We start from the raw sequence: 26,336 nt of genomic DNA, 5'->3' as shown, positions 1-26,336 counted from the left end.
GTATTCCATTTACTAGGTAAACTGAAAACTAACTATCATTCCACAACAGAATGTAGTGTTGCAGAATCCAATAATGGTGCAGAAATAGGTCCCGGGGCATGCTGTAGGGTGTGTGCGCACTGGAGTTGGAGGTGTAATTTCCATCTTGGGCAGACACACCCATCCTAGCTCTGATTAAACAAAAATGATTAGGGGGCTGGAGCACATGACTTATGAGGAGAGGCTGAGGGAACTGGAATTGTTTAGTCTGTGGAAGAGAAGAATGAGGGGGGATTTGACAGCTGCTTTCAACTATCTGAAGGGGGTTCCAAAGAGGATGGCTCTAGACTGTTCTCAGTGGTAGCAGATGAAGGAACAAGGAATAATGGTCTCAAGTTGCAGTGGGGGAGGTTTAGGTTGGATATTTGGAAAAACTTTTTCACTAGGAGGGTGGTGAAGCACTGGAATGGGTTAGCTAGGGATGGAATCTCCTTCCTTAGAGGTTTTCAAGGTCAGGCTTGACAAAGCCCTGGCTGGGATGATTTAGTTGGGGATTGGTCGTGCTTTGAGCAGGGGGTTGGACTAGATGACCTCCTGAGGTCCCTTCCAACCCTGATAGTCTATGAGTCTATGCTAAACATAGAAGTGTATCCAGTGAGAGCAGCAAGACAGACTAGCCGCCCTGAGTACATACCCAGGGTTTCAGATGAGATTGTACTTGGGGTAGCTAGCCCATCCTGCCACTCACGTCGCCATGGCTACACTGATATTTTTAGTACACTAGCTCGATCAGAGTTAGAGCAGGTATGTCTACCCGAGCTAGAAATTACACCTTCAGCTCCAGTGCAAACAGAGCTAAAGACCCTGCCTGTAATAGAATTGCCTCACAGCAGCAGGCTATAAATCTACAGCATGTGGCTCTGGAATCTGTTATTGAGTTAGAACCTGGGCGCTCCAATTCTAAGTCAGACCTGCTCTATTTAGAAGAGAGTAATAATACAACTAAACAAGTTACATTACAGGACTGTATTAAGAACTGGTTAGGGTGGAGCCCCAAAAACAGATAAATACGCAACATGTGGCCTTTTATTGTCTATTGAAGAAAAAACATCCTTCCTTAGTAAACCCATTGTTTTGATTGTGGTTTACATGTAAAAGAGAAGGTATGGAAGTTGCAATGAAACACTTACCCTGGCTCGGGCATCGACCAGGGCACCGTTTCTCAAGAGGCAGCGGACCACTTCCACCTGCCCAGCACGTGCCGCCATGTGTAGGGCAGTCTCCCCACGCTGCAGAAAAGCAGAGATTTTAGAGTCCCAAGTCATGAGAAATAAGCCATTTCCAGTTCGTGTAAATGCCTATGACGTCAGTAGAGTGAAGATCACTTAGACTAGCTGAGGCTCTGACTATAATAACAAATTCAGAAGAGTGTGTATATACATGTCTTTTTTTGGGGGTGGCGGAGGGACTGGAGACTGTATTTCACTTGGCACCCCAGTGACCACAGACAACGGTAACCGCATCATTGAGGGTCAGAGTGAAATCCTAGCCCCATTGTCGTCAATGGGAGTTTTGCCATTGACTTGAATGGAATCAAGAGTTGACACTTAGAGTCTTACAACATGTTAAATAAATCTCAACCCACCAGTGCTGCCTGGGAATATTCACCAAACAATTATTTTATATGGCATTCCACATGAAATTCCCTCCTGATCATAGGTATTCCCTGGTTTTCTACATAATGGTGCTTTAGCTTGAACTTCAAAATAGCCAGGGGATAAGAACATACTGAGCCTAGGATTCTCAAGGGATTGCTGAGCACCTGAGCTTCAAAATGGAAGGGGACATTTTTCCAGATGGTCTCTTCCTATGCATTGTGTGGAGCTGACAGCTTTAGAGGGCATTGTAAAGGCAATATATCAATCCCTGGATATTGTTCTAAAAACTGTGGTCCCTGGCACTGGGTGTGCAATGAATGCTAGCTAGTCCCTCTCAATCCTTTTATAGCCCACACAATTTGAGATGGATACATGAATTTCAGGAAGTCCAAGTGTTTTAGAGTATAAAGAGCTGGGTAAGAAAGTGAATATGAAAAGCTCTGGATGTTACTTTTCTTTCCCTGTGTTTGCAAAGCAACATTAGAAATTAATAAATAATCCCTGCTGTTGGAGATGTTGGCTTAATCTTGCACTGTACCATCTTCTTTATGGACAGTACTGTAAAATATACCAAGAGAGTCTCTATGTGGCTAGTCTGGGACATACCAGGTATTGGCATAGTGCAGCAATAGACAGACCTATTTTGTCTTCTCTGTTATGACAGCACAGCAGGATAAATCGCGGTCTAACATTTTTCGTCCTACATACACATGAACTCTTGCTGATGACAGAGTATCATTTGATTTGCCACCTACTTGTATAATCTTGTATAAAGAGAAGAGCCTCATCTTTTTACCATGGATGGACCATACCTACCAGCTGAAGGCTCTTATTGTTGACACTCTGTCAGATTAAACTGTAATTACTATACCACTGGCTTTCTCTCCTCTCACCTAGGAGCTGAGTCTATGTATCAAGCCCAGAAAAGGACCAATTTTTGTTGTTGTTTACTGAGATAGTTAAAAAGTAACCCAAATCCACTCACAGTGATGATCGTATATGGTAATTAAACCCTCCTTATTGGGAGTTAATTTATTTATATAAACCCATCAGTTTATATAAATTTTGAAATCTACATAAGGTCAACAGTTATGTTTAGTAAAGAGATAATGGGCAAATTCTTGCAGTCCTAATGGATTTGATTGCAGGATTTGATCATATAAAAATCTTATCATCATTTGAAGAATGTACGGTTAAAAAGTTTTAATTCTGTTTGTGAATAAGCCTTTCATTTTGCAAATTATCAGGTTTAGATTTCTATAAAGACCATTCTATACTTGTATTAGTGAAGCAATTTAACTTTTGAAAACAATTAGTGAGATTTGCTAAGTAAAAGCGAAGACACCTGCCAAGCACAAACAATTGTAAAATGTTAAACTTTGTATCCAAATATTTATTAATATCTGTTATCAGTTCAGATCCTTTCTTGACTTAGTTTCTTTTCCAAAATTTCTTGTTAGCTTTTTTACAGTTAATAAAATAGTTATATAAATATTGCTTCCATATAAAAAGTATAAAAGCAGAGACCATTTGTGTCATGAATAATTTGTCTTATTAAACAAATAAAAAAAGAAATATCGTACAGTATGTATACTTAATGGAACCTCCTGGTAGATTTGTTTACCTTTCTAGTAGAGAAAAGGTGGTGAGTCCAGAGTACATGGATTACTAACTAATTTAGCTCAGAACCTCTATTTAGCATTTTAAAATATTATTTACTGGTAAAATTCTGCTTTAAAAAGCAGACACTTGCAAGTAACTATTGTTTGAGTTTGTAAGAAACACATGTAATATAACCCCAGGAAATGTCCCTGGTCTCATTTATTCTAGAATAGCTGGATGTTTGGTACACAAAACACTCATTTCCATGGCAAATCAGGTCCTGCATTTGGTGTTACCTCTCAAAGGTCGTATTTTAAGGACTTTAAAAATAAAAGTGATGTTCTCTAGAATTGTAAATCCATTACTTCCAAATGGGAAATACATCCGTGGTCTGGTAAAGGAACAGTTTTAGTTTAAAACTTCTAGGTTTTAGTTTCAACTGCTATGTTTACATTTTTAAAAATTCCCTGCCAGTTTATATGGCGCTGCTCTGTTGAAGTCAATGTAGCTGTGCCCATTGACACCAGCAAAATGTTTACCCTTTTGGATTTAACCTGCAGTATTCAAAATGGAAACACAAACTCTTCCCTGCAGCGTGCCCCTGATAAACCTTGGTAAGGGTCATTTTCAGAGGAAACTATTCAGAGTCCCAGAGCTGCTGAGAAACCCACTAAATCTATTGTTACCACAAAAGGGTTAAAGTGCCTGTTATATAGCCAACTTCCGCCTTTTATGGGTGTTTGAGAAATATGTGAGGTTATTTTTCAGAGAAGTTCAGTTAGTAATAAATAACCATGAAAATGTGACCTTTGGCTGGGCTACATGGCAGCTCAGTCCTGTGGTGTATGAGCTGATGCAGTGATTATTCTAATCCAAGCCATACTCACAATGTTAGTGACATCTGGAGAGGCTCCATTCTGCAGCAGGAGGAGGACTATATTCAAGTGGCCCATAAATGCAGCCACATGTATTGGTGTGAGGCCAGACTGTGAAACAAAGCAATAGCAGTTTTACTCCTCTGCACAGGGGCTGACGGGCTTCTTCATTTAAATAAAACATGAATAAGAAGACACGGAGAGAGGAAGAAGAAGAAAAGGGAGAACAGAAGGAAATTTTTTTGTAGTTGAAACACTGTTCTACCTCTGTTATAGCCTGGATTGAAGCCCCATATTTCACCAGGAGTTCCATGACTTTGATGCGGTTTTTCTTGCAGGCAATGTGCAGTGGAGTAAAACCATTCTGTGCAAAAAACAATTCTGTTAGCTAAAAGCATGCAGCTACCGTTCCCACACAGCTCCAGGCTGGCACACTGCAAGCAGTAGTGTTAGAATATCAGATGCCATTGTTCCTCAGTCATAGTAGGGTATGAGACATAGATAAAAAACCCAAGTTATCTTAATGGGCTGCTATTTCCTTAATACACGACAGCGTGCTAGGCTTTCTGCCCATATATCAGAGACAAACATATAACTAACAAAACATAGACTTTCTCCTTTTGACAGTCAAGAACATACTAGAAAGCAAATATAAAACCATCCATTTGGGAACAGCTTACATATATTGTGGAGCCTGCCCCACGTGAAAAAAAAAAACATACATTAAAAAATGATGGTGATAAAAACCAACAGATGCTTTCAAAATTATCTGCAGTAATTTAAAAAATATGGGGCAAGATATTTAACTGTTCACCTTTCTCCTAGATCACATCTGATTTTTCTATTCTTCTTCAAAAAAAGACACTCTGACCTATGTGTCTATATCTATGTATGTCCATATTTATGCAGTATATCTACCGTATATTTTATATGCGGTTTCCTACGTGCATTCACTAAGAGGCAGCTTGGACTAACACTTTCTACTGAGCATAGTCCTTACTACCATTAAGAGATCTATTCACTTCCATGGAACTACTCCTGGTAATAGGATCTAGGACCCCAGGTTTAACAAAGCATTTCTGCATGTGCTTGAGTACATCCCTATTTGACTTAAGCATATCCTTAACTTCAAGCCTGTGTTTAAGCCCCTTTAAAGTCTATGGGGCATAAGCATGTGCCTAACATTAAGCAAATGCTTACGGTCTTTGCTGAGTAGTGATAGATGCTGTATTGGGACCTAGGCTGGACGACAAAGCCTTGAAAAATCAGGACCACAGTGTTTACATTTTTAAGTAGACACTTGCTGAAAAATACAAATACGAATTTTTTTTAATGCAAAGCAAGAACTTGTTAGATAATTATTTTTTTTTCTAATGAAAATGGTCAGAATTGCGAGTGCTCAACTAGAAGTATAGCTGGTTAAACACTGAGAGAGAGAAGGAGAGCAGCTGCTAGAGTGGCATCTTACTCCATGGCTAGTCTCTGTTAAAATAAATGTTACTTATAGGTTGACATTAATATGTTTTACAACACAATAATTAAAACAACTGAGAATATATGTAGGGCTTTATATTTTCAAAGTGTTGCACAAACATTAACTAATTAAGTGCTTCAAGAATATATATTTCAAAATGAATTATTCATAAAGCTTATTCCATCACTTTACTTGCTAGAGATACTGTGTAGAATAGTAAATTAACTAGTCCAGATAGCTTTAAATGTTAGCCTGCAATAGCTAGGCTTAGATATAGCTCAACACAAGCTTTGTCGGTGCTTCTAGCAGGCATTGCTCAGATGTCCTGAAGTTGCCCTCTAGTCTGGTGGTTGACAAATTTGAGTTATAAAATTATGTCTCCCTGTTAAATGTACACCTTGCCTACAACATCCCAATGGTTATTTCTGTCAACATCACCACCCCTGCAAATGGGCATCTCTAACTGTTAGAATTCTATAGTATGTCATTTAACCAGGCTCCGATCAGTTGCTTTTCTGCTGTTCTTCTTAAAGGACGGGGAAGCTTTATAAATGAAATTAATTATGATGACCAATGTTTATTGTGATGAATATTATGGAGGAACAATCGTCACTCCATAGTTAAGGGTGATAGTAGCTTCCCATTGTAAAGCCCAACAATTAAGCCTCCCAACTTCCCCAAAAAGAAATCTATACCCTTCAAATTTCACATACTGTATCAAATTACTGGATACATTTTCCAGGAAGCTGTAGTGTTTCAGAAATTTCCATTGTTAATTTTATTGTATTTAGTTCATTTTACTTCATCTTGTTGACCTTGCTGCAGTGAGGTGCCTTTTAGTGGAGGGATTATTAAAATATAAAGTGTTCTTGACAGGCTCTTTGTAAAGTCTTAAAGACCTTAGAAATTCATAAAGTCAAAGATGAATTTTTTTCTTCCTGTTTAAGGGATAATGGTCAGGTTCTGAGCACAAGGAATTATTTATAATATTTTTATTTATGCTTCAGAAAAATTAAAAAATGGATATGCTATGATTAATGATATTTGATAAATGGAAGTTCAATAAGTGTAAAAGACTAATTTTCTGCCATCTAGCAAAAATGTTGGACAATTTATTTTAAAAAGCCTACCACACCAATCGGCCTTTTACAGTGGTAACAAATACGAACTGCACCACCATGCTGTAAATGGTGAAAGGCCAAATGGAAAATGCATTAAAACACTGGAACGTGTAATAGCGTCAGCTAGCAATGACTGTGATTCCGAGAACGGTTGCATAGCCTCAGGAACTGAACATGCAAACACTTGCTAGTGAACACAGTGCTTACTACCACAAGTAGACCCATTGAAGTGGAAGTCCTACATCCAACAGTAACTGCCATTTACAACAGTAAGCACTACATCCTACTGACATATGACTACTCAAAGAAGTAAGCGCTATGCTCAGTAGTATTTGCAGGATGGGGTCTTCAGTCAGTTTTATTACACAGTGACACACATCTACCATCTGCAGCAGTGTTGCATTAGAGGGGTGAGGCAAGTTTACCAGCGCTCGAGCGTTGGGATTTGCTCTCTTGTCCAGCAGAAGCTTGGTGACACGATAATGGCCACAGTGTGCAGCAACATGTAGGGCAGTCAGGTAATCCAGTGTGACATCATCAACGGGAGCTTTGTGCTGCAGTAGATGTTTGACACATTCCACGTGGTCACCTTGAGCAGCCATGTGAAGCGGAGAGAGTCCATTCTGTGCCAGCAGAAAATAAAAGTGTATCAAACTTCCAGTAAAAATAACTCATGATTATATAGTGCCATTTATTCAGAAGAATCCCAATGTGCTTTACAAAACGTATAGGACTAACTTCATCAAGCACTGAAAAGCAGCCACCTATGGGACACAACACTAACAGTTCACAGCAACATCACAGATTGTAAAAGGGAGTGAAAAAGAATGCCATAAACTCATGGCAAACCCGTGGAAAATGTAGGCAGGCAGAATACAGTTATCCAAATATGGAATTTAGCTATAGTGCGTTGTCTTGAGAAAAGTCTCATGGTATCTTTAACATCAGGACTGTGCTTTCCTAGGCTATGGCAAACCTATGCTAGGCAATGTATTCATTCAGAGGGAAAAGCATCTACTTAATCACCAACACACATACTGTAGAACATGTTATTTTTCCTCAAGGTCCCCAACAACAAATACTGACTAAACCAAACTCTTTTTAGTTTATGAGACCTGATACTCTCACAGCCCAACGTGGCAAGATGTCATGGACCCTGTGTTACAACTGTCAACAAGGAGTTATACAATACAGTTGTAATCATATTTAGGTTCTTGGTTAAAAGAAATACATAAAGTACACTATTATACATTAATAGTATGGAACTCAACTACAAACCTTCTATAGGCCTTTTAGGAATTAAACACAAATAATTTATGCTTTCCCGCATAGTTTACAGAAAAAAGGCTTGTTGAGTATTATTAATAAACTCTGCCCTAACATTGTAAATGGTACTGTACACACAAGTTACAGTACACACAAAAGACATGTGGGCTGATTTTCAGAGGTGCTGACCACCCACAGTTCCCAGTAAAGTCAATACAGCTGAGTGTACCTCGTACCTCTGAAAATAAGGGCAAGGGTACTTAAGAAAGAGTTTACAAATGTAGGGCTGATCCTGAAAACATTTACTAGCAAGTGTAGTGCTCACAACCAGGAAAAATCCTGCTGCATTTCCTAGTGTTTACTTAATCAGGCTCTAGTATCTGAATATGGTAACACTTTGATGTGCTTAGTTTTTAGGAAATTATTATCAAGTGGCTTGGATGAAAGCTCCAGCCTGATCAGCTGCTGGGGATTTTGACCCATCTCTTGACAAATGTATACAGTGGGGTCTCGGTGGAGCTTCGCCAGGCAGGCTGCTGTACCACTCTCAGCATTATATATGTCATTTTAAAATAAGAGAAAATGTTATAAAATACTGACGTTCCTGGGAAGGAACTGAAGCAATGTGACTTATTTCTATTTTTCATTCTGTCTCCACTCTGGAACAGCTCCACTGGGGCTGGGGGACTAGAAGGGAAGCTGTCTAACACAGATTTCAATTTACAGGTGAGGTATGATTTTGGCAGTGGGGAAGAAGAGTGTCTCTCAGTTCAGATGGTTGAAAGTTACTTTTAATTAAAATATAATTAAAAGGCTACAAAATATCTTCTTGAATTGGTTGCTTCTTTGCCCTTTACTTTTCCTGAAGAGAGTCCCAAAAGGGAGGAAGGAATTGTTTATTGATGATAGGAGAATGGAGCCCCCTCTGATTATCACCAAAATATTTAACATGTAGGATCCATTCGCTGTGCAGATCTTCCCTGCCACACCTGTGGCTATGCTTCAGACCAATTGCCCAAGTGATCTCTGGAAGACCCTGAACCAGCTCCTGCCATAATGGAGGGCTCTGACTCAGTGGAACATATATGTTCAAAATTTGGGAATCCAGCAATCGAAGTGTGGACTTCTTTTGTACCACAGACATTGGCTCCATTGGGGGCCCCCTGCTCCTCAGTGCAAGAGAGATTTTGGGAGAGGGGCAGTGGAGTCACAAAGATGTTTATTATTTAATATTTATTTATATTTACTATTTTATTAGCACTGCATGTATCTTCCAGCCATTCTTTCCAGCAGACGAAGAGCACACCAGCCAAAGGAACCAGTGCAGCCATAAGGATTCCTTTGCACACCCCCTCCCAGCTTCTATACAGACACCCTTTGTATAACCTGCCCACACAGGATGCTCACAGGGATCCAAAGTTACACAGTGCAAATATGTCCATGGCACAGCCCACAGACCGAGAGCAGTGAAGGAAGGAAGCTATTTTTAATGTAAAATAGCCAAGACTCATATTGATTTAAAATAGATCACAAGACTGATATCTTCAAACTTAGGTGTCTACAATTAGTCTCCTAAATCCACGTGTAGGCACCTAAAAAAAAGTGACCTGCTTTTCAAAGGTGCTGATTAGAGCTGGTCAAAATTTTTCGAACAGTAACTGTTAGTATTAGTTACTAGTTAACTGAACTTTAACTAAGGAACATTAATAGTAATTAATTTTAATACATTAATTTTAGACTTAACTCTTTGGTGCTCTGTTTAGCTCTGTCAGCAAAGTGCTTAGCATATTTAGGATGCAATATGTTATGACCATATCAATCTCTTAAGAACACAAAGGCAAAGTGACATTCTCCATTTCTATTCAGATACTGGATAGGCCGGAGCGCCACATCATTTAATAAGTATGCTTGTCCAGCACCTGTTTCCATCTGCCTTTGATGCAGTATGTAGGATGAGAAATATATCCTCTGATTGGCAGAGAGAATTTTACTGAAGGGAAGAGGGAATACCCAAAATAAAGAAAGATTTTATATTAAATGGCTTTACCTTAATTACACAAATTTAAAAAACAATCTGGTGGTTGTATAGTTATGCATTAATGGGAATACTCCGGAATTGTTTAGTCTACTAAAGGAAGTGAAAAAAGCTTCATGAGATATAACAAGAGTAGATAAAAGATCAGAAAATATAAAGGGAATGATCTTACCCTGACTGAAGGAATGGGATACATGACCCATCTTTCCCATCTCTAACTTCTATGATTCCATGAAACCACAATAGTAAATTCCTGTGGTATGGGATGAGAACAGATCACTTGTCCTGAAAAAGTACTGTCTATATCACACATGTAACCTGTCTCCTAAGAGAAAATGGAATGCTTTTGTTCATGTATGCCAATTCTCCTTATGTGGTAGGTTCAGTCCCTACTTTCAAGAGAAAAACCTTACTTTTGGATCACTCTATCCAAAATATTTATTCAGTCTAAAGCGTTTCCAGGGGGTTACTGACATGTCCCTATATCCCTCCTCACCCTTCCAGCGTACCTAGTAATTGCTTTGAAGCATTGTCATGGATATTAATTTGTTCTGTGAATGAGATACTCACCTTGGTCCTTGCAAGTAGTGGGGCACCCCGTTCCAGGAGGAGCTCTACAACCTGGTCATGGCCACTTCGTGCGGCACAGTGGAGTGGAGTCAGTCCATCCTTTAAGCAAAAGAAAAGTGTTAAGCATATATCCAGACTGTCCATCTTACTGCTTTCTATGGAACAAACATTCAGAAATCTAGCCCACACGTTCCTGATACTGAGTGGGTGCTGAGCACCTGCAAATCTTGCAAACCTCCAGCAAAAGCTGTCCCTTTTATTAATGTCTAGATGAAACTGACTTAGTAGAATGAAGCTTTAACCCCAGCTCACGCTTGCATCAGTGAAGAACATTCTGAGGTTACACTCTGAGAATGGTGGAACGGAAACATATTGTGTGTGCAAAACCATTATCAAAGAAGAGATTGTATGCATGCATCTCCTGCCCTCTCTCACTCCCTGCATGGCTTTGAAATTGTGCTGCCTCTCCCTGAATACTGTGTGATGGCCGAAGGATGCTCAGCTATCCACAGAGCTTCAATTGCTTTTGATACAGGGATGAAATAGGAGATGTCCATGCCAGGAAACGTATTCCAAAAAATTTCTAACAAGCAGGAGGAGAGGAAAGACTTTGAGCGGAAGAGAGAAACTAACAGAGAAAAGACTCTTCTTTCTGAGGCTCAATGACAAGTAAGATCTAATAATCTTTTGCTAAACTTGCACTGACTCTGAAATTCTCTCTCCATTGCAGAAGAACATTCTGTCCCAAAACACTTGCTCAGGCTGCTCAGTCACTGAACAAAGCAGTGTTAGAGAAAGATGTGTCAATGAAATACTTAGAAAGGGAAGTGCATTCTAGATAACGCTGCAACAGTCTGGTCCTTCCCTTAGAGAGAAAGAGATAGCAAATGCAAGAGAGGGGGAAAAAATGATGAAAAAGAATAAAATATCAGTGCTGAATGACAGAAGAAAGGAAAACACATAAGATATACAAAGAATCATAGACTATCAGGGTTGGAAGGGACCTCAGGAGGTCATCTAGTCCAACTCCCTGCTCAAAGCAGGACCAATCCCCAATTAAATCATCCCAGCCAGGGCTTTGTCAAGCCTGACCTTAAAAACTTCTAAGGAAGGAGATTCTACCACCTCCCTAGGTAACGCAGTCCAGTGTTTCACCACCCTCCTCGTAAAAAATTTTTTCCTAATATCCAACCTAAACCTCCCCCACTGCAACTTGAGACCATTACTCCTTGTCCTGTCCTCTTCTACCACTGAGAATAGTCTAGAATCATCCTCTCTGGAACCATATCTCAGGTAGTTGAAAGCAGCTATCAAATCCCCCCTCATTCTTCTCTTCTGCAGACTAAACAATCCCAGTTCCCTCAGCCTCTCCTCATAAGTCATGTGTTCCAGACCCCTAATCATTTTTGTTGCCCTTCGCTGGACTCTCTCCAATTTATCCACATCCTTCTTGTAGTGTGGGGCCCAAAACTGGACACAGTACTCCAGATGAGGCCTCACCAATGTCGAATAGAGGGGGACGATCACGTCCCTCGCTCTGCTCGCTATGCCCCTACTTATACATCCCAAAATGCCATTGGCCTTCTTGGCAACAAGGGCACACTGCTGACTCATATCCAGCTTCTCATCCACTGTCACCCCTAGGTCCTTTTCCGCAGAACTGCTGCCTAGCCATTCGGGCCCTAGTCTGTAGCGGTGCATTGGGTTCTTCCGTCCTAAGTGCAGGACCCTGCACTTATCCTTACTGAACCTCATCAGATTTCTTTTGGCCCAATCCTCCAATTTGTCTAGGTCCCTCTCTATCATAATCCCTGCCCTCCAGCGTATCTACCACTCCTCCTAGTTTAGTATCATCCGCAAATTTGCTGAGAGTGCAATCCACACCATCCTCCAGATCATTTATGAAGATATTGAACAAAACTGTCCCCAGGACCGGCCCCACTTGACACCGGCTGCCAGCTAGACGTGGAGCCATTGATCAGTACCCGTTGAGCCCGACAATCTAGCCATCTTTCTACCCACCTTATAGTGCATTCATCCAGCCCATACTTCTTTAACTTGCTGACAAGAATACTGTGGGAGACCGTGTCAAAAGCTTTGCTAAAGTCAAGAAACAATACATCCACTGCTTTCCCTTCATCCACAGAACCAGTAATCTCATCATAGAAGGCGATTACATTAGTCAGGCATGACCTTCCCTTGGTGAATCCATGCTGACTGTTCCTGATCACTTTCCTCCCATGTAAGTGCTTCAGGATTGATTCCTTGAGGACCTGCTCCATGATTTTTCTGGGGACTGAGGTGAGGCTGACTGGCCTGTAGTTCCCAGGATCCTCCTTCTTTCCTTTTTTAAAGATTGGCACTACATTAGCCTTTTTCCAGTCATCTGGGACTTCCCCCATTCGCCACGAGTTTTCAAAGATAATGGCCAATGGCTCTGCAATCACAGCCGCCAATTCCTTTAGCACTCTCGGATGCAATGTGTCCGGCCCCATGGACTTGTGCACGTCCAGCTTTTCTAAATAGTCCCTAACCACCTCTTTCTCCACAGAGGGCTGGCCATCTACTCCCCATGCTGTGATGCCCAGTGCAGCAGTCTGGGAGCTGACCTTATTCGTGAAGACAGAGGCAAAAAAAGCATTGAGTACATTAGTTTTTTCCACATCCTCTGTCACTAGGTTGCCTCCCTCATTCAGTAAGGGGCCCACACTTTCCTTGTAAACCCAAATATAGAGAATTTTAACCTTAACAGACCACAATGCTGTATTACCATACATGTACTCAGAAGAGCACTGAATGCCTGCTCAATATAGATGTGTAATTGAGATTGAGATGTTATCTTTGACTTTAAAGTAACAGAAAACGCCATTGTGACACCAATTGACTTGTTCGATATATTCACTTCTGAGGGAATTCTGCACCAAAAAATTAAAAATTCTGCACACAATATTTTAAATTCCGCAAAATTCTGCAAATACTATTTGTCAAATAAATGTGCCTCCAGCATGGCAGGCCATTGGCTGCACTGAGGTGGGAGATCACCCTGAAGCCCACACCTCCCCCAATATAGAAACTCAGCAGTGAGGTTGCACCCAACCCTGACACGGTGTAAGGGCTGGGCCTGCCCCAGAAACACCCGGGGCCCTGCCCCTCTTTGCCAGGTGCACCAGGTTTGGGTGGGCAGGCAGCCCAGCAGGATCCAAGTATAGAGGGGCTTAGTGTGGGGGATCAAGGTGTGGGGTGAGAGGTTTCTGTGTGGGAGGCTCAGTGGGAGATCTGGATGCACACGGGCTTTTTGCGGGGTTCGGGTGCAGGGGCAATGGGACTCTCCAGGGAATCCAGGTGAAGGTGGTTGGGACTCAGCAGAGGGGGTCGAGGTGTGAGGAGATGAGACTCAGCGGGAGGGGTTGGATGTGGGGGGCTCAGTTATGGGGTCCACATGCTGCAGGAGTGGGGCTTGATAGGGTGGGGTTCCAGGTGCAGTTGGTTGGGGCTCAGTGCGGTGGGGGCTTGGGTGTGGGGAACTCATCAGGGGGGTCTAGGTGTAGGGCTTGTCAGTGTGAGGGTTCAATGGGCCTGCTTAATGGGAGAGCCCCAGCTGCTGCTGAGGGGACACCGCATGCCGGACTCCCACTTCCCCTCGCACCTTTTCTTCCACATTCCATCCCCCACCCCTCCCCTCACTCCCATATTCCTCTCCCACCCCCTTCCTTCCCCACTGCCTCTTCCCCCCACTCTCCCTTCCCTCATTTCCCACGCCCCCTCTTACCCAGCCCCACTGCAGGCACTCACTGTTGCACAGAAAACAGGAAAGCTCCCATTACACTAAAGGGAAGCCCAACTGGCACTAGGACCCAGGAGGCAGTGTTCAACTGCAGAGTCAGTAGAGCTGAGCCTCCTTCAGCTGGGCAGCTCTGTGCTTGCAGAAATGGGGGGGGGGGGGGCGCGCTGTGGTACATAACCCTGTGTGTCTCACCTCTGTTGGGGGCAATCCCCCTAAAAACTGCAGCCAATGTCAGCCCCCCCACCCGTACCCCCACATAGCTTCCTTTTGCTTCCCTGCCATTTTCTGCAGGGAAACATAGGAATTCTGTGGGGGGAGGGTGTTTTCTGCAAGCGTGCAGTCCCGCAGAATTCCCCCAGGAATAAATATATGGTAAACCACTGCACCTTATTATTCCAGTTATAACCTGATGGGGGCAGTGGTGGATTCTGGAATATACTTTAAAATTATTTTGTTTCTCCCAGCCCTCAATTTTAAATATCACAAAATACAGAACAGTTCAGCTGGAGTCAGGAGCTGAAATATGCATGGTAGAATTCTTGCTCTAGTATTCAGCTGCTAGCTTCCAGAGATTTTTCCAGATCCCATGAAATGCTAAGTGTACCTCAACTCCCACCAATTAAGGTACTGATCCTGCACCATTAAAGTCAATGGAAGCTTTGCCATTAATTTCAAAAGGTGCAGGATCAATTCTTTAAATGGATTTTGTGGGTGCTCAGCATCTCACAAAATTGTATCCTTACAAATTTCAGAGTAACAGCCGTGTTAGTCTGTATTCGCAAAAAGAAAAGGAGTACTTGTGGCACCTTAGAGACTAACCAATTTATTTGAGCATAAGCTTTCGTGAGCTACAGCTCACTTCATCGGATGCATTCTGTGGAAAATACAGAAGATATTTTTATACACACAGACCATGAAAAAAAATGGGTGTTTATCACTACAAAAGGTTTTCTCTCCCCGTACCCCACTCTCCTGTTGGTAATAGCTTATCTAAAGTGATCACTCTCCTTACAACGTGTATGATAATCAAGGTGGGCCATTTCCAGCACAAATCCAGGGTTTAACAAGAACGTCTGAGGAACAGTGGGGGGTGGGGGGGAAGAAATAAACAAGGGGAAATAGGTTACTTTTTATAATGAATCAACCATTCCCAGTCTCTATTCAAGCCTAAGTTAATTGTATCCAATTTGCAAATTAATTCCAATTCAGCAGTCTCGCGTTGGAGTCTGTTTTGAAAGTTTTTTTGTTGAAGGATAGTCACTTTGAGATATCACTCTGAGATCAGAAATCGAGTGACCAGAGAGATTGAAGCGTTCTCCGACTGGTTTATGAATGTTATAATTCTTGACATCTGATTTGTGTCCATTTATTCTTTTACGTAGAGACTGTCCAGTTTGCCCAATGTACATGGCAGAGGGGCATTGCTGGCACATGATGGCATATATCACATTGGTAGATGTGCAGGTGAATGAGCCTCTGACAGTGTGGCTGATGTTATTAGGCCCTGTGATGGTGTCCCCTGAATAGATATGTGGGCACAGTTGGCAACGGGCTTTGTTGCAAGGATAGGTTCCTGGGTTAGTGGTTCTGTTGTGTGGTATGTGGTTGCTGGTGAGTATTCGCTTCAGGTTGGGGGGCTGTCTGTAGGCAAGGACTGGCCTGTCTCCCAAGATTTGTGAGAGTGTTGGGTCGTCCTTCAGGATACAACCTACAGCCTATCCTGAAGGACGACCCTATACTGGATTTGTGCTCGAAATGGCCCACCTTGATTATCATACACATTGTAAGGACAGTGATCACTTTAGATAAGCTATTACCAGCAGGAGAGTGGGGTGGAGGGAGAGAAAACCTTTTGTAGTGATAAACACCCATTTTTTTCATGGTCTGTGTGTATAAAAACATCTTCTGTATTTTCCACAGAATGCATCCGATGAAGTGAGCTGTAGCTCACGAAAGCTTATGCTCAAATAAATTGGTTAGTCTCTAAGGTGCCACTAGTACTCCTTTTCCTTATCCTTACAAAGGAATGCAGCGTAACTGGGTTAGCTGGGTTTTTATTGCTCCGAAGTTCCAGTGTATCCTACTGCAGCTGCATATATGGAGATATATTCTTATCTCAGTGCCAGAGGGATTTACACACCTAACGCCCATTAGCAGTACTGAAGTGAAAATACATCCCTGAGGGATTCAGGAGAAAGGTGTGTATTTGGTACTGCTCTCCCATGTCTGGATTTTTGTGCTCTATTTTTTAATCAGAATGGGTGGTTCACATTTGTTGCTTGCCTACCAACTTCAATATTGTTCTAGTTTGTAAAATAGCAAAACAAAGGTAATGATTGGTGTGAAGCATTCAAGAAAGCAAGACAAATCCCCAGAGGGAAGAAAAGGAGAGCAACTCAAACCAAAGAGATGAATAATTTGTAGATATGTTCATAAAACGATGCTCAATTCCATAGCTAAAAAGGTTCAATTTTAGTGAAAAGAAAAATAGGAACAAATCTGAGCCTTTAAAAAAATCCTTTTTTGTCTTTTATCCAGGATCTAACCTCTTGGGAAAAATAATTACAAATAAAAGATTGGTATCTCTATCCTACCCTGTTTCTTATACTGCTCTCATTACTGTAGTATCTGAGCGCCTTCCATATGCATTAAGATTAAGCAATGTAACTAGAATCCATTTCTATGTTGCTTTTTCCTCAATTCTTTCTTCCTCTTGCAGAGGGAAAACTGCATGTGGATTTTTTAAATTGATATTTTATTATTTTAAAAAATTAACTATATTTTTATTTATGTTTTGTTGAAAAGTGAGGAGAACTGAACCGGGAAAAGCACACTGCACTAGAGAAACTAGTATATAGTGCAATTAGGACTACCACAGTCAATTGAACTGTCCTGTTTATTTCAGGAACTTCTAAGCAAGAAGTGGATTGTAATTAAAATAGACACAATAGCCTATAATATATATGTATGCCATAGCACCATGTAGCAAGCTACGGTGGTTCTGAACACTCTACAGTGTAGCGTGGGAGTTCACCTGTTATATCTTTCTTAATCATTCTACCACTATATAGTGTACCTGGTACATTGGGAAAACACATGAAGGTGCTGCCCAAAATACTAAGCATGTCATTTTGACACACCATGTCTTGGCTGAAACATCATGGCTTTGAAATAAAGCCAGCGGGTTCTCCAGCAGCACAAAAGCTCCCATAAAACGGTTAACAGAAGTGAAGAAATACAATGCATCTGTCTCTATTAAAGGATTGATACTCATCTCATCACCCAATAATGTATGTTATGATGAATTTAAGGCCTATTGTATATATTGTTCTCATGAGAGTAACGGAGTAACGTGCATAAATATATTAACATCCATGAACTATTTGTTCTATCAGTCCCATATTCTATTTGTGGATTTTTTGTAACCAAGCAAACAGGACAGGTTCACTTTCAGAAATGACATCAAGATTGATCACATCAGTCTAACAGCCACAAAATTCCAGAACTTCTCCATTCCCTTTTAATTGGCTGTCTAAACTGAAAATGAACTTCAGAGAGCCTCTCTCTCCCTCGCTGATATTGCTGCCCATTATTTAACCCGTAAATGAATTATGGATCGTTTGCATTAGCTTTTCACTGCAGGCTCACTATGACAAATTATTCTGTCATTTCATAGTTATTTAAATGCTTTACTCCCACGCAACAGCAAGACTGGAAATAAGAAATTGTGACTACAAAGCATTTACATAGGGAATCGGGGGGGAGAGGGGTCGTATTGGGGGAAAAGAAGCACCATTTTGTTAAAAGAAGTAGAGCACATTTCATCCCATACATATGAAGTGTTGATGATACTGTATGAATATTATAGGCCAAATTATCACAGAAGTCTTCTAAATTGCACCTGCAAAACTCTCATTAGCACATGAGTGAACTCATATTTGCATGTTGCATATGGCATTTTTTATTCAATGTCAATTTTTTGCCTGAAATAAAACGTTTGCATATGGAAATTTGGAAAAATTTAGAAGATCCCTTTGAAAATTCAGTTCTGTGACTTGAAGGGCACAATCTTGCTAGGTTTTGAATGCCTTCAGCTTCTAAGATCTCAGCATTCTAGGAGCCACTCAGCATCTTGCCGATCATACTCCAAATGAGAAAGAAGCAAGAAGAATAGATGAACTCCTCCAAACAGAAAGATCAGGCTCTCACACAGATGTCTACAATAGTAAAAAAAGAGAGAAGGAAAACACCAAAAACCTGTGGTGGATGAATAGGCTTATATGGCAACAAAGGGTCATGCTTTCTGCAGCTGTAAGTCAAGTTGGTTCAATGACCTACATTGATTTACACTAGCTAAAGATCTAACCCAGATTTCTTAATTGTATGTGAAGCATCAGGAACTCTTTATGCATTTTCCTTGACAGATAAGGGAAAGCAATACATCTGAACACATTAATTTTTAAAAAAAATCATATTATAGGTATTCCAAAACATCTTACCAATTTAAATAATTTTGGAAATCAACAAAACTATTAGCATTTATGAAGATGCATACTAAGCTCAATACTGCAAATTGCTGAGCACTCTTTTTCTTTTTAATTCAATGGGAGTTCAGCACACTTCGCATCTCACAAGATTAGGCCCATTATACAGATTCTATGCTAAAATACAATCTAACAAACAATAGCAAAAATGTGCTATGCATTAAGAGCATAGTCTTAAGATATCCACTGGAATACATTTGTATAGGTCCTCTTTTATTTATCAGTCAATCTCTTTCAGTATTAAAATTAAGTGCTAATCCAGATTTGTGGAGTAAATATTAGGTGCAGCTATTTATAAGGCATCAGTCACCATATTTTCATGTATTATTAATTCTGCAACAGATTTAACTCAGCACTGTGGAATAAATAATTCAAATTTCTTCTAAATTTACTTTGCATTAAACAGATTACTCTGTTCTTTGAAAGTGGTATTAATATTTTTAATTGTCATTTATTATGCTTTGTGTGGGACATCTTAATTTGCTTAAACTTTATCTTTTCTGTCTGTAAACCAGTTATTTTATTTATTACTGCCAATTTTCATCTCATTAAAAACAGTCAATGTAACTTCAGCCTCTAGCTTTAAGCCTTCATTCTCTTGTTGTAATCAAATACACTCTAATGTAATCGACAGTGTATGCTCTTCAAAACACAGATCTAAAAGATAAAGAAAAAAATCTTATCTGGGGTTGCCCAACCAATATGACACAATATATTATACTTAAATAATTGTAGAATTATATCAAAGTATTATTTATGTTGTATGCAGTACTAGCTATGTCACCCTACATATATTTTTTCTTTTCCTTTTTCAAAAAATTATTTAAATATCCTAAGAAGGTCTTTGGATGGATGGATGGATGGATGGATGGATGGATGGATGGATGGATGGATAAATAAATGTCAGGTATTCATAGTTTGTCACTGTTTTCAAAATGGTAACAGCCACTCAATGAGTTAGTGCTGTTACTCTGTTCTGAGATTATATTGGGAGAATGTGTCATGGTACCATTATTGCAGAAAATCCACCATACTCCTAGTATAGTGGAGAGAAATTGTGTGGAGATCCCATCACAATGGTTTTATGATAGGAAACCCATATAATCCTGCTATGTTGGAAACCCTTTTCTTATCTATCAAGATGCTCTATGCTTATGAAAGGAAATGTTATTATGAATGATGGAATCTAAACAGGTTCTAAGGACAGGAACCAAGGAAAGTGTGAATGACAGTCTGAAGCTTATTCACTCTAAATTCAAACTGTACAAGTTCCTTTCACTATGTTTTCTTCAGCGTGTGGATTCTTCCTTGCTCCTCCTCTCCTCACAGTCTCATAGCTCTCTGTGACCAGCCTGTCAATTTTCCCAGTTCCATCTCAGTCTCTTTTCCCTTCCACAATCTCCCTCCACTTCAAATGAGTCGCAGCAATTTTCCCCTCTCATTTAAACTGCTCTCAGTCTATTACGGTCGGTCGTCACTTCTACCTCCCGCCCCCATATCTAGATATGGAGTCCCATGGTATCATTCGTATTCTCCATTATAACAGGCTTCCAATCCCTGCTATCTTTCAGTTGCAAGTCCCAGAACCTGCGGTTGCCTTTCTGTTACACAAAGGTGACTCTAAAAAAGTGTTTTCCTGTTTGAAATTACTTCATTTAGACATTTAAGCTAATTAGATTTTTTTTAAAGTTTTTTAAAAGGTCAAAATCAAAATGAACCATTTCAAAATTATCAAAGCAAAATGTTTTAGTGCCTAAATTGAAAACAATTGTTTTTTAGGTTCATGAAAATTTTTAAGATTTTGACTTTTCATCACAATTTGGGATATGAAAAAATGTTGAACTCTTGAAACTATTCAGTATGAGGCAACCATTTCCCACTCAGATCCAACCAGTCTTACCAAACTCTTTACTAACAATACAGTGACATTTCACTGTAGTAAATATATCATTTGCATATCTCCAATGTCACTATTCTTTTATATAAGAGAAATGCATTTTAATAGAAATATCCTTTCTGATATGCCAAATATTGCCTCCTTTTTAATGCTAGGATTATTTCCTCTGTAAACAGTCATTGAGGGAAAGGTTACAAAGTCTTTTTATAACAAAATTGGAATTAAGTGTTGCCACCTGATTCTTCCCTTACCCTCCCAGATCACATGACCCCCCTGTAATCATAAATTTGAATTGCCATGGACTTTTAGATAATCATCATGTGCCCATCAGATCCAAGAATAACCCACTATCTGTCCAATCATTTCTGAAACCAATATACTCATATATCATTAGATCTTTTCATTATATGATATTTTAGAAGTCCTAAGTTTTGTTATCTAAAACTTTGTCATCTAAAATGTTAGGTGACAATCTGATGTCATTGCAACCATTATTTATGTAAGGTTTAGAGACAATCCATTCTGTCATGTAATGTTCTAGTCATACAATTTTTACGATATGAAGTTTTATCACCTAGATAACAGATCTTTAGATAACAGATCTCATGACAAACATCATGATCTAAAGAGAACTGCTTATGACTAATGATATTAATTAACAAAAATATTCCTGTTAGTAAGCTTTGCAAGTAGGCTATATTTTAGATTTTGGAATTATCTGTAAGTGGGTTAAGTATCCAAATCACATTTTTTAAAGAATTTATTTTCTAGAGAGGTCTGGAAAATGGTAAGATTCACTATAAAATTCAAAAAGGGATTGTTTTTAAATGAGTATAACTAAGGATACAATTTGGTCATGGAGGGTACAGATTCCGTGACTTTAACAGACCTCTGTAACTTCTGCTTCAGTTTCAGCCCCGGCCGGTGGGGCTCCAGCTGCCAGCCCACACCGCAGGGCTCCGGCTTCCGTGATTTAACGTTCATTACCCAAGTCCTGTGAATTTTAATACCCCCCCACCCCAGTGCCAAAATCTTAACCTTAATTATAACTCATACTTGTAACCAGCAGATTTACTTGCAAATTCTCAGATGGTTCTAAACTCTAGGAATAAATGCTTTAAGCTTGGATAGGACACCTTATATTAGCCATACATAGGGTGACCAGATGTTCCAATTTTATAGGGACAGTCACGATATTTGGGGCTTTGTCTTATATAGGCACCTAATACGCCCCCCCCCCATCCTAATTTTTCACCTTGCTGTCTGGTCACCCTAGCCATACAAAACTAAGAGGTTTAATCCCTGCTTTAAATAGAAATGCCAGTGCAACTTTAACTATAGAGCTGTGAGTGCGCACCCATAATTTACTATTTTTTTGAGAACTGGGGTTTGTCCATTTATTTAAGACAGAAGGTGAAAAAACTCCCAGAGGGATCAATCCTAGAGAACATTTCCAAACATATAAAGCTCTAATGAGATGATTATAATGTGTCTATTGCACAGCGTATAGAGTTCTTAAGACTCATTCAAAATACATTAAACTATTATTTAAAATACATTAAAGTACATTGTCCTGATGTATGCATCATCAAATGCCACATAGTGAAGAGGGTTAAAAATAAAAAGAATGACATCAATGAATACTTCCTTGGCCCAAGTGCTGATTCTAATGTGACAAAGAAATAAAGTATAAAGGTCAGAGCTGCCAGAATACAGAACAAACATCCTAATGTATTTCATTCTGTTGCTTCCCATTTTTACCCTGCATTGCTGGAGAAAGATAAGCTTTCCCCAGGAGAAACAGAAAGGAAAGTATGGACAGAGAAGTGTGTTAGTATCAAGTAGGAGACAGAAGTCTTTCCTTTAAAATGCAAAACACATGTATGCATGGCATGCGACACACAACCTACCTCTTCATTACCCTACACACTCACAGCCACAGCAAAACACAAGGCATGCAGACAAAGTAAAGGAAACATAAAAAGACACCAAGACTATATAAAATGCTGGCATGAAGACATCATCACAGCGAGACATCAACAGATAAAATCAAAGCTCTGGAATCTCCCACACTGTCAAGTGCACACAGCTGCCCTCAACAGTGTGTCTTTTAGCAGAGAGAATGTAGAATATTAAAGCAAGAAGAAGCTGTTGAGTCTGTGCAAATCAGAATGTGCATACTTTGTGATACTTTGCAGGTTCCATCTTTGTCTCTGATAGCTTTGAGCTAATCTACCACCTGATGAGGGGTGATAAACAGAGACAATGGGTGGTCTCCTAAAATTAGATCTTTTGATACAAACAGTATGTGGTCCTGTTCCTCTAGTTTGGTTTAGAACTATGCTTTGATCTGGCTTGCAGAACTGTACTTTGAGTCCACAAAATATGAGATATAACTCTCAAAGAGATCATAAGTTTCTTTTTACATCTATTTTGGGCCAACTTTTCTAAAACAGATGCCTGAATTTTTAACACAAAATGTCCAGGGGTCTGTACCTTTAATGCAAAACTATAATTGCATGCACAAAATGGGCCACCTACGCACAACTTCCCAACTTGTGCATGTACATGAATATCTTGTGTACGGTGCACAATTAGCTGTTTGTGCCTTCATTTGCATATTGTACGCATGTATTTTAGCCACTACTTTTGGAGAATTTGGCCTTTGGTGACTTAGTGCTCGCTTCATGAAAGGCAGCATTTTCTCATATAAGGTGTAGTAAAAAAACAGATTTCAGAGTAGCAGCCATGTTCGTCTGTATTCGCAAAAAGAAAAGGAGTACTTGTGGCACCTTAGAGACTAACAGAGATGATTGTATTTCTCTTCCCTGCACAATCAGAAATCAAATGCTAATCATACAATCATATGATTGATTCAATTAAGGGATCATCTCTACAGCCTTTGTAGCATATGAAGCAATAGAAAGCTGATTTAGTTAATTAATAGCCAAACTGAAGCAGAAGGGTTGAGTCAATCTCAAGAGCTGTTTACTGTGTGTACTACATGCTAAAAAGCAAGAGAGATGATTAGGACTATACAGGTTTTGAAATGTACTGTCACGGCCACTTTCTCAGACTTTCCAGTGCTATCACACTATTGATGAGATAGACCCAAATCAAATACCAGTATCCAAACACCCTCTAAACTTTCAGGTTTCAGAGGAACAGCCGTGTTAGTCTGTATTCGCAAAAAGAAAAGGAGTACTTGTGGCACCTTAGAGACTAACCAATTTATTTGAGCATGAGCTTTCGTGAGCTACAGCTCACTTCATCAGATGTTTACCGTGGAAACTGCAGCAGACTTTATATACACACAGAAATCATGAAACAATACCTCCTCCCACCCCACTGTCCTGCTGGTAATAGCTTATCTAAAGTGATCAACAGGTGGGCCATTTCCAGCACAAATCCAGGTTTTCTCACCCTCCACCCCCCCACACAAATTCACTCTCCTGCTGGTGCTAGCCCATCCAAAGTGACAACTCTTTACATAATCAAGTCGGGCTATTTCCTGCATAGATCAAGGTTTTCTCACACCCCCCCCACCCCCATACACACACAAACTCACTCTCCTGCTGGTAATAGCTCATCTAAACTGACCATTCTCCAGGTTTAAATCCAAGTTAAACCAGAACATCTGGGGGGGGGGGGGGGGTAGGAAAAAACAAGAGGAAACAGGCTACCTTGCATAATGACTGGGAGTGGCTAAGTCATTATGCAAGGTAGCCTGTTTCCTCTTGTTTTTTCCTACCCCCCCCCCCCAGATGTTCTGGTTTAACTTGGATTTAAACCTGGAGAATGGTCAGTTTAGATGAGCTATTACCAGCAGGAGAGTGAGTTTGTGTGTGTATGGGGGTGGGGGGGATGTGAGAAAACCTTGATCTATGCAGGAAATAGCCCGACTTGATTATGTAAAGAGTTGTCACTTTGGATGGGCTAGCACCAGCAGGAGAGTGAATTTGTGTGGGGGGGTGGAGGGTGAGAAAACCTGGATTTGTGCTGGAAATGGCCCACCTGTTGATCACTTTAGATAAGCTATTACCAGCAGGACAGTGGGGTGGGAGGAGGTATTGTTTCATGATTTCTGTGTGTATATAAAGTCTGCTGCAGTTTCCACGGTAAACATCTGATGAAGTGAGCTGTAGCTCACGAAAGCTCATGCTCAAATAAATTGGTTAGTCTCTAAGGTGCCACAAGTACTCCTTTTCTTTTTTCTAAACTTTCAGATGGTGTTGGAAATACAACCCTGGAACTGAATGCCAATATCCCCTATCTCTGCAACAGGTCAAACCAAAACCTCAAATTCAAACACTCTAACTGCTGTCATTTCAAAACCTAGAGCCATGTATGAACATTGCAGTTTGAACCAGTTTTTAATTGTGGGCATGGCTAAGATTAATAACTAAGTGGATCAAGGCTTAAAAATGAACAGCTCTTTAAGAACAGGTCAATTGTCTCAAGGAGCAACTTGTGTGAGAAAGGAGTGATCAGTTAGCACAAGGAGGCACATCTTCAGAGGTCATTCCAAAAATGCAACTTAAAAAAAAAATCCCATCATACACACATAAGCTGGTTCGTATGTATTTTAGATCTCATATAGGTAACTCCAATCAACGAAGGGGCAGAGGTAAGCCATGTGAGTGGATCAGGAAAGAAATTGTGATTTAGAGTCACATTTACCTCTGTGATTCCTCCATACTCTGTTGGGAAGCAACCTGTTGCTGGTACAGACCAACAATAAATTATTTGCTTCTCCAATGCTGACTCACCTTTGCTGGCTAGCATTTTGGGAGCTGAGCCAATACTTCAAACCATTCCTCACCCTTTCCCACCTACCCGTTGCCCACCTGCACAGAAAGAGAAGTGTAGTGGTCCCACAGCATCTGTTTTCTCCTTCCCCTGGGGTGACACACAATGTGGGTAGACTGCAAAATGGAATAAGGGGTCGTCTTGTGCCCCCAGTCCCTTTTATGGCATCATAACTAAGGGCTGCGTACAATCCTAGCCCTAGGGTGAATAATTTTCTATAAACACAGAAGTGTTGTTATAACTATGTCAGTCTCAGGATATTAGAGAGACAAGGCGGATTCGATAATATCTTTTATATAACCAACTTCTGTTGGTGAGAGAGACAAGCTTTTGAGCTTACACAGAGCTCTTCTTCAGGTCTGGTAAATGTCCTGAGTGTAAAGCTAAATACAAGGTGGAACAGATTATTTAGCATTATTTACCATAAGTAGTTAACACATATTTCAAGGGACCATTCAAGGTGAAGTGGCCTGTTAACAGCCCTCCAATCAGAGGGGGAAAGGCAGCTGAGGGCAGGGGTTGTTAATGAGTTATAAATTGTTGTAATAATCCATAAATCCAGTGTCTCTGTTCAATTCTCTGTGATTTTTAGTGTACACCTCTATGAATTTAAGCTCCCAGGCTCTTCTTTTGAAAGTGTTGTGCAGGTTTCCTTTGAGGATGAGGACTGACAGGTCAGATATAAAGTGACTGCTTTGTGAAAAGTGTTTACCCACGTCTTT

General features: G+C 40.3%; 1 protein-coding gene across 28 annotated transcripts in view; it reads right to left on the bottom strand.

The window, feature by feature from the left end:
- Positions 1-26,336, bottom strand: part of ANK2 (ankyrin 2) — a 566,593-nt gene that overhangs the window by 127,913 nt on the left and 412,344 nt on the right. For all 28 annotated transcript variants that reach the window (XR_012158530.2, XM_073340925.2, XM_073340929.2 and 25 more), the window contains 5 exons: positions 10,581-10,679; positions 7,135-7,332; positions 4,380-4,478; positions 4,127-4,225; positions 1,170-1,268 (listed from right to left, as the gene is read on the bottom strand). Coding sequence is in view for 27 of the 28 variants with exons in the window: in XM_073340925.2 (XP_073197026.2) it covers positions 1,170-1,268; positions 4,127-4,225; positions 4,380-4,478; positions 7,135-7,332; positions 10,581-10,679 (594 nt within the window). In the remaining variant the exon portion in view is untranslated. The remainder of the gene's footprint in view (positions 1-1,169; positions 1,269-4,126; positions 4,226-4,379; positions 4,479-7,134; positions 7,333-10,580; positions 10,680-26,336) is intronic.

Source organism: Lepidochelys kempii, chromosome 4 (assembly GCF_965140285.1).
Source record: "Lepidochelys kempii isolate rLepKem1 chromosome 4, rLepKem1.hap1, whole genome shotgun sequence".
In the NCBI taxonomy this organism is placed as follows: Eukaryota; Metazoa; Chordata; order Testudines; family Cheloniidae; genus Lepidochelys; species Lepidochelys kempii.
The sequence above is the reverse complement of the archived record's forward strand: the minus strand, read 5'-3'. Positions and strand labels throughout refer to the sequence as shown.